This window comes from Coregonus lavaretus, assembly GCF_964263955.1.
Source record: "Coregonus lavaretus genome assembly, chromosome: 38".
NCBI lineage: Eukaryota > Metazoa > Chordata > Actinopteri > Salmoniformes > Salmonidae > Coregonus > Coregonus lavaretus.
In genome coordinates, this window is record NC_140025.1 from 31,973,049 (window position 1) to 31,982,025 (window position 8,977).

Sequence of the window (8,977 nt, forward strand, 5' to 3'; positions counted from 1 at the left end):
GAAGCTATTTTGAATTACTTGTTAAATTGACTTGTTATATAGAAGAGGTGGCTAAGGGATTTTTAACAGTACCAACCATGGGGGGGCAAATCCTCACAAGAGGTCCCAGAATTTACTGGGGATGAGAAATACTTGATGTAATTAAAATGGAATCCAGGGATAGAAGAAATCTCCATTATGTAACCAGGTGGAGGGAGAGGTATGGTTTTGAGGGACGTCTAGACGCAGATAAACTCGAATCCATGCTTAAACAGATACATAAGGTGTGTAAAGGAGAAATAAGCAGTGAGAGAGAGAGAGAGTAGGAGGGGGCCAGTACCCACTGATAGCCTTACCTAATCTATTGGCGGGGAATGAAAGGGGCCCCAGCAACCTTAGATCTATACAGTAATAATAATAATATGCCATTTAGCAGACAGGCCATGAACACAGAGGACGTGGCCAGAGCGGTAGAAGGAATGACCCACCCCAAAACAGGAATAGCAAGGTTTGGGCTGCCGTTAGAGGGCAGTGGGTTTCAGGGGATGCCCAGAGGACACTTTTGCCATGGGCCGATTACGGAGAGTATGTTGGGAAAATAACTGAATTGTGTAATAGCCTCAGAGAGACATGCAATCCATCATGAGCAGAATAACAGACAGGACAGAGCCAAGAAAGAAGAGGAAGATGCAGAGTAACTAATTGCCACTCTGGGAGAGATGGCGGGTAGAACTAGAAACTTAGGAGAGAGAGGAGATAAGGCAGGAAGAAAAGAGAAGTGAGTGAGAGGGAAAGAGAAGTGAAGGTTGAGGTCTCCGTGCCTCCCCCAGAGCAGAGGGCAGAAAGGTTATATCCAAACTTGGCAGACCAGGCATGGAGAGAAAATCCAGATGATGAATATGTAGGGAGGAGAAGGAGAGTGCAGGGGAATAATGTTGCCCCCCCAACCGGCCCCACCTCCCTATGAGGAAGAAGGGGCTGGAGGAGGAAGGGAAGATGAAGGTGAGGAAGAGCCAGAGGTAGAGGAGTACCAGACAAGGGCAGAGAAAGTCAGACAGGAGAGAAAAGAGAGAAAAGAGAGAAGAGAGAGAGAGGGAGAAGTCCATCCCCCAGCTTTGAGCGTGAGGAAGAGGAAGATAAGGCGTGACTAGTCCTTGAGGGAGAAATAGTAGACTCTAGTGGGGGGAAGACTAAGGAACCCTTTGATCCAAATTGTGAGGTGTTTGAATTGGCTACTATTGACTTAGCACTTCAACAGGAACAGAAACCTTATTTGACATTGACAGTAATGGGTATGAAAATTAAATTCCTTTGTGATACGGGAGCCTGCAGGACAGCAACCTGTGCAACGGACAAGCCAGATGGAGTCAGGATTGATGGGGAGAAAATCATAGTGCGATCTGCATCTGGTCATCAATTTATTGAAAGGTTATCAGCCCCAATAACCCTAAAACATGACCAATCAGGATGAGAGGCAACCATACCCATCCTGATATCTAAGCTGTGTCGGGTAAATTTACTAGGACGTGATGTAATGACTAAATTGAATGTGGCTGTCATTTCCGCTGAGAGGGGAATGAAAGTACACATAGTCAGAGACAATATGGTGGTCTGTGGGGAAGAGGAGCCATGTTATTGGTGTAGGCAAGATTTGTTAAGGGGGGGAATAATTGATATTCCCCGAACCTTGATGGAACTTGCTGATGATGTAGTACCAGGCCCCACTAAAATGTCCCTCGATGACCTACACTGTACTCTCTGGTATAGCAAACACCCAGGTCCAGATGCAATCTATGAGGAAGCATTATTTAAAACCACAGAAAGGACTATAGCCTTGAAATGGTTTCACTATGACAACACCCACGCAGCAGTGGAGGTGGAACTAGGGCCCCAAAGTTCAGGGAAAGATGGAGCCCACATGTGTCCCTAGCAAGGGAGCCAGCAGAGTACTGGAAAGACATGGGCCAGTGGGTATCCAAGGGTAAGAGGATCACTGATTGGGTCAATATTGTGAGTGGCGATCAACACAGCCCATCCACAGATAGTACATTTAGATGAGAATGGCAGATGCTGAGGAGAGGAATACCTGTTGACAGAACAACAGGAGTCAGACTTAAAATAAGTTCCAGAGCATTTGTGGTCCCGGGGTCCAGCAGACGTAGGATTAATAAAAGGGGTAATTCCAGTACAGGTGATACCCAAATCTAATCATAGGCCATATCAGAAGCAATACCCTATGAAACCAGAAGCAATAAAAGGTTTGCAGTTTACCAAGAGCAGATTGGGAGGGACCTTGAGGGAGGGCCAATTCCCGGGGAGATAGTGAGGCCAGAAACAAAGGTGCAGTGTCCTGGAAATCACAGTCTGTTTTTTTTTTTTTTTCCAGTTCTGCTGGGAGTACATTGGATGATGGGGTTTTGTGTTGAATTAGAGACAGTGAGACTATTAGTCAATACCTAGGAGAGAAGAGAGGTTACGGTAGCAAAGACAGACAAGAAGGAAATGGTAATAGTGGAGACAGGAGTGAGTGGAAGTGTTACAATTGTGACAAAACGGGACATTTTGCTAGAGAATGTGAGGAACCGTGTAGTTACTGTGCAAGGAAAGGGCACCAGTTAAGAAACTGTAGGCAGAAGGGGAAGAGAGAAATCAGGAGTCCTCATGACCTGGCTGTTTGGTTGTTGTTTTTTAATTGGGGTTTTCAAATAAAAAACAACACACCTAGTATGATGTTTATAAAGCCTTGTTGTTTCAATTTTGGGGGGTTTTCAGCAGGTCAAGGGTGATAGGTCTTAGAGGAGCACACAGTGAATTTTATGGAGTTTTTTAGGTTTTGGCTGAGTTTGGGGTATATATGATTTCTTGTGAGAATGAATGTCATGAGGATTAATGAACACTTGGGATAAGTAACATTTATTAAATATTTAGAATAATGGTAATGTTTGGTATACTATGGGATGGAATTTCAATTGCCTCTGAACTCTGTTTTAACTTTCTGGTGTTAATTAATCATCCACACTGGTAAATTCTAAAGGCATGAGAGGAGGACTTTAAGATAGTTTATTTTACCAATAAATAAAAATAAGGGATGGCAATTGGATGATAAATTACCAATATTACCTAAGTGATTGTTAGGTAGGTGATAATATTGACACATGGGCAGTGACATGTGTCAAAAGGAGGGATGGATGGTAGAACAGATTAGACAACACTTTGTTGCACATGGGATTACTAATTATAAAAAAAAAAGATGTGTTATCTGTGCTCAAAATAATCACCAGGGCAGACAAAGGGCACCTCAGGGTGAGTATCCTCCGGCTAAGTACCCTTTCCAGCAATTGGAAATGGATTTTATAGAGTTATCACGGAGTGAAGGGAAGAAATTTAGAGTAACCCCAGACAAAGATGGGTTATCCCCCTTTGAGAAAGTGTTTGGAAGACCTTACAGAATGCCACAGTTGGCAGGACCAGACAGGCAGACATAGAACTAGAGAGCACCCTAGCAGAACACGTGAGAAGGTCGTTTATTAACCACACCTGTATGTCAGAGGTTTTGTGCCCCCACAGGTGAATTAAAGGAGAAGGTGACCCACTCTATCTAACCAGGAGACTGAAGCAGGCCTGGCGGGAAGGGCCCTACCAAGTACTGCCTTTGCCAGCAAAATAGCTGAGAGATTCATCTGGGTGCATGTCACACACTGTAAAAAGGTAAAACCAGCTACACCTGACGAACAAACACAGAGTTAGGAGAAAGATCCGATCACCACTAGGGCTCGGGGGTTGGCTCCTTAACGAAGATTCCCTTACCCTGTCTGATCATCCCTGTTTGAGTTCGATAGAAGGTAAAGCAATGGGTTGGCCTCTGGCATCTGACATGTTCTCAGGGCGAGGGTGGGGATTCACAGGTCTCCTGACGGTAGGTAGCTGTCTGATTGTGGGGGCCATATTCCTAACACACTCAAACCCTCCTGATCCGCCAGAAGTAGTAGTTAACCTAACACAAGTTGATAAAATAATACCTGAGCACAGTCTACGAAGGCATAGGAGACAGCTAGATGTAGGGAAAGGGGAAGTACTAGGGACTGTAGGGAAGGACATCACCTTTTGAGGTCTTTGCGGACCAGTTGGGAAGTTGGGGACTACTGGCTGGTAGTATCATAAAGGATGGAAGATATATATGTATGTCACCATGTACATCCTGGGACCATGTAGTTGCTCATACCGAGCGAGGGGGATATGTGTGTGTGTGTGTATGTATGTGTGTATGCATGTGTGTATATGTGTGTGAACTGAAGGTCAGTAGAGCAGTTTTAGAGTGGAAAACTACAGCCCGCCTACAGAGGGAAGGGATTTCTTTTTGCATGACGTATGAGTATAAAAGATGGACTCTGAAATTGTGATGGCAGAATTCTCAATGAATAAATATCTCTGACTATGCAGACCGAGACTCTGGCCGTTACTTAAATCCCAAAAGACTTACAACCTTTTGGGAGACGCACAGAGAAACTGAAATAGTTTGTTAAATAATTCACATAACAATGCCTTTGTGGCGGACGAGGTGAAAAGCTACTTCCAGCCTACTGCAGACACCCTGCCAGTTCCCCCTGTCCTAGTGGTGGCCGTCTCCGCCACACTACCAGCTGACATCCAAGCAGGTGAGTAGCACTCATAGAGAGCACTCTGACAGATGCCTTTTGTCATGACATCCTGGTGCCTTGTAGTAGTAAAGCCAATCAGGATTTTTATTGTCACCCCAAACACAGATGCAGACCAGGCTTCTTCCCACATAGAGGTTGTGGACATCACCCCAAACACAGAGGCAGATCCTGCTTCTTCCCACCTGGAGCTTGTGGACATCACCCCTAACACAGATGCAGACCAGGCTTCTTCCCACATAGAGGTTGTGGACATCACCCCAAACACAGAGGCAGATCCTGCTTCTTCCCACCTGGAGCTTGTGGACATCACCCCTAACACAGAGGCAGACCCGGCTTCTTTCCACCTAGTTGTTGTGGACATCACCTTTGACACAGAGGCAGACCCGGCCTATTCCCAGCTGGAGGTTGTGGAAGTCACCCCTAATATAGAGGTAGAACCCGTCTCTTCCCACTTGGAAGTTGTGGACATCACACCTTACACAGAGGCAGACCCGGCTTGTTCTCAGCTGGAGGTTTTGGACCTCTCCCCTAACACAAATGCATACCCGGCTTCTTCACTCTTGGAGGTTGTGGACGTCACACCTGAAGAAAAGCCTCTCATGGTGGCCGTCTCCGCCACTCTGCCATCTGACATCCAAGCAGGTGAGTAAGACTTATAGAAAGCACTCTGACAGGTGCCATTTGTCATGATAACATGTAAAGTGTTGGTCCCATGTTTCATGAGCTGAAATTAAAGATCCCATTCAACTGGCCAGTGTTTAGAACCTACGGTTTGCATTTATTTACGTTCTGTCCCGCTTTTGTCCTTTTCCAGAGGATGTTGCTGTGGTCACCCCGGACGTCACCCCACACGTCACCAAGGACGTGACCCTAGATGTTCCATGCAGGGCGAGGAAAGGGGCAGTCCGGTGTTTTTTTTGCAGGCTTTGGAGGGCAGTGTGCTGCTGCGCTTGCCACAAGGAAGAGGAGGAACAATATTAATTAATTTCAGAACATTTCTCTAAACTTTGTGGAGTAGGTTGTATAAATAAGTGGGAAACATCCCAATCCCAATTTTAATGCTTTTAATAATTTACCTATGACATTTTTTTTAGATGTATTATTTGACGAAAAAGTGGAGGGCGCTCAACCAACGTTGAGTCGAGGTGCAACCAAAAACCTTAATCATAATCTAAAAGGAAAAGCGCAACTCTTTCTCACTATTAAAAATGCATTGTTTTATTCAAGCAAGGTTAAAAGATTAACGTTTAGGCCTAGTCTATGACGATATGCAAGTTGTGTTTGCCCAGTTAAAGGGGGACCCAGACTCACCCTGGTTCTTGAGGGTTGCAGACACTGAATAATTATCATTTGAAATAAATTGCACTTTTCAAGTCTTGACTAAATATCTTTAATGAATATGAATTAAACATTTTATTTCATTTTTTTATTTAACCTTTATTTAACCAGGTAGGCCAGTTTAGAACAAGTTCTCATTTACAACTGCGACCTGGCCAAGATAAAGCAAAGTAGTGCGATTTAAAAACAGCAGCAACACAGAGTTACACATGAGATAAACAAAACATCCAGTCAATAACACAATAGAAAATCTATATACAGTGTTTGCAAATGTAATAAGTTATGGCAATAAATAGGCCATAGTGCAAAATAATTACAATTTAGTATTAACACTGGAGTGATAGATGTGCAGAAGATGATGTACAAATAGAGATACTGCGGTGCAAAATAAATAACAATATGGGGATGAGGTAGTTGGGTGGGCTAATTACAGTTGGGCTGTGTACAGGTGCAGTGATCGGTAAGCTGCTCTGACAACTGATGCTTAAAGTTAGTGAGGGAGATAAGAGTCTCCAGCTTCAGAGATTTTTGCAGTTCTTTCCAGTCATTAGCAGCAGAGAACTGGAAGGAATGGTGGCCAAAGGAGGTGTGATATACCTGCTGGAGCGCATACCACGGGTGGGTGTTGCTATGGTGACCAATGACTTCAGATAAGGTGGGGATTGATGACCTGGAGCCAGTGGGATTGGCGACAAATTTTTACATTTTAGTCATTTAGCAGACGCTCTTATCCAGAGCAACTTACAGTTAGTGAATACATTTTTGTGCCTTAGACCACTGCACCACTCAAGAGAATATGTAGTGAGGGCCAACCAACGAAAGCGTACAGGTCACAATGGTGGGTAGTATATGGGGCTTTGGTGACAAAACGGATGGCACTGTGATAGACTACATCCAATTTGCTGAGTAGAGTGTTGGAGGCTATTTTGTAAATGACATCGCCGAAGTCAAGGATCGGTAGGATAGTCAGTTTTACGAGGGCATGTTTGGCAGCATGAGTGAAGGAGGCTTTGTTGTGAAATAAGAAGTCGATTCTAGATTTAACATTGGATTGGAGATGCTTAATGTGAGTCTGGAAGGAGAATTTACAGTCTAACCAGACACCTAGGTATTTGTAGTTGTCCACATATTCTAAGTCAGACCTGCCGAGAGTAGTGATTCTAGTTGGGCGGGCTGGTGCATGCAGCGTTCGATTGAAGAGCATGCATTTAGTTTTAATAGTGTTTAAGAGCAGTTGGAGGCTACGGAAGGAGTGTTGTATGGCATTGAAGCTCGTTTGGAGGTTTGTTAACACAGTGTCCAATGAAGGGCCAGATGTATATAAAATGGTGTCGACTGCGTAGAGGTGGATCTGAGAGTCACCAGCAGCAAGAGCGACATCATTGATATACACAGAGGACAGAGTCGGCCGAGAATTGAACCCTGTGGCACCCCCATAGAGACTGCCAGAGGTCCAGACAACAGGCCCTCCGATTTGACTCATTGAACTCTATCTGAGAAGTAGTTGTTGAACCAGGCGAGGCAGTCATTTGAGAAACCAAGGCTATTTGTCTGCCAATAAGAATGCGGTGATTGACAGAGTCGAAAGCCTTGGCCAGGTCGATAAAAGACAGTACTGTCTTTTATCGATCGCGGTTATAATATCGTTTAGGACATTGAGCGTGGCTGAGGTGCACCCATGACCAGCTCGGAAACCAGATTGCATAGCGGAGAAGGTACGGTGCGATTCGAAATGGTCGGTGATCTGTTTGTTAACTTGGCTTTCAAATACTTTCGAAAGACAGGGCAGGATGGATATAGGTCTGTAACAGTTTGGATCTAGAGTGTCACCCCCTTTGAAGAGGGGGATGACTGCGGCAGCTTTCCAATCTCTGGGGATCTCAGATGATACGAAAGAGAGGTTGAACAGGCTAGTAACAGGGGTTGCTACAATTTCGGCGGCTAATTTTAGAAAGAAAGGGTCCAGATTGTCTAGGCCAGCTGATTTGTAGGGGTCCATATTTTGGGGGGGATTCATGAGCAAGTTGCAGAGCTGGTGGCCGGGGTAGGGATAGCCAGGTGGACAGCATGGCCAGCCGTAGAAAAATTCTTATTGAATTTCTCGATTATCGTAGATTATCATGCTGTTTAATCAGCTTCTTGATATGCCACATTTGTCAGGTGGATGGATTATCTTGGCAAAGGAGAAATGCTCGCTTACAGGGATGTAAACAAATTTGTGCACAAAATTTGAGAGAAATAAGCTTTTTGTGCGAACGAAATATTTCACGCTTTTATTTCAGCTCATGAAACATGGGACCAACACTTTACATATTGCGTTAATATTTTTGTTCAGTGTAGTTATTAGGTTGGGAGAATGGGATCCTATCTGGGCTAGCTAAAGCCAACTTCATGGTTAGTAGTATGACAGAGAAAAAATAACAAGACAAATTTAAACATCACAAATCTGAGGTGTCTCTGCTATCAACCACATCATTCTGTCTCCGTGAATATTCAAAACAGACACATTCATTCAGGTCTGGTACTGCTCCTACCATATAGATCAGGGATGGACAATTCCAGTCCTTGGGGGCCGGAGTGGTGTCACACTTTTTCCGCACACTCTAGGAGCTCAGATGCAATAATTTAATAACCTAATAACCAACGTTTCGACAGACAAGCTGTCTTCATCAGGGTATCCTGACGTTGGTTATTAGGTTATTAAATTATTGCTTCTGAGCTCCTAGAGTGTGCGGCTCTCCTTTTCTTTTTCAAGTGTTCTACTCCGATAGCCAGCACCTCGCCTAAATAGGTGTGCGTTTCTTTCGCCTCCATATTAATCTGGTACTGTTCCTACCATATAGATCAGGGATGGACAATTCCAGTCCTTGGGGGTCGGAGTGGTGTCACACATTTTTCCCCATCCCTACCAAACACAGCTGATTAAACGTATTGCATTCTAAACTGAAGCCCATGAGTATTTGATTATTAGAGTCAGATGTGTTAGCTGGGGAAAAAGTGTA

At 44.3% G+C, this 8,977-nt stretch overlaps 1 protein-coding gene across 1 annotated transcript; it reads left to right on the top strand.

The window, feature by feature from the left end:
* Positions 1-1,886: 1,886 nt before the first annotated feature.
* On the top strand, positions 1,887-6,016 carry LOC311112137 (uncharacterized protein; the record flags this gene model as incomplete). The annotated part of the gene is made up of 4 exons (XM_084155114.1): positions 1,887-1,925; positions 4,538-4,634; positions 4,743-5,279; positions 5,452-6,016. 4 exons carry the CDS (start codon positions 1,887-1,889, stop codon positions 5,616-5,618), a joined length of 840 nt encoding a protein of 279 aa, XP_084011240.1. The 3' UTR covers positions 5,619-6,016.
* Positions 6,017-8,977: the final 2,961 nt, after the last annotated feature.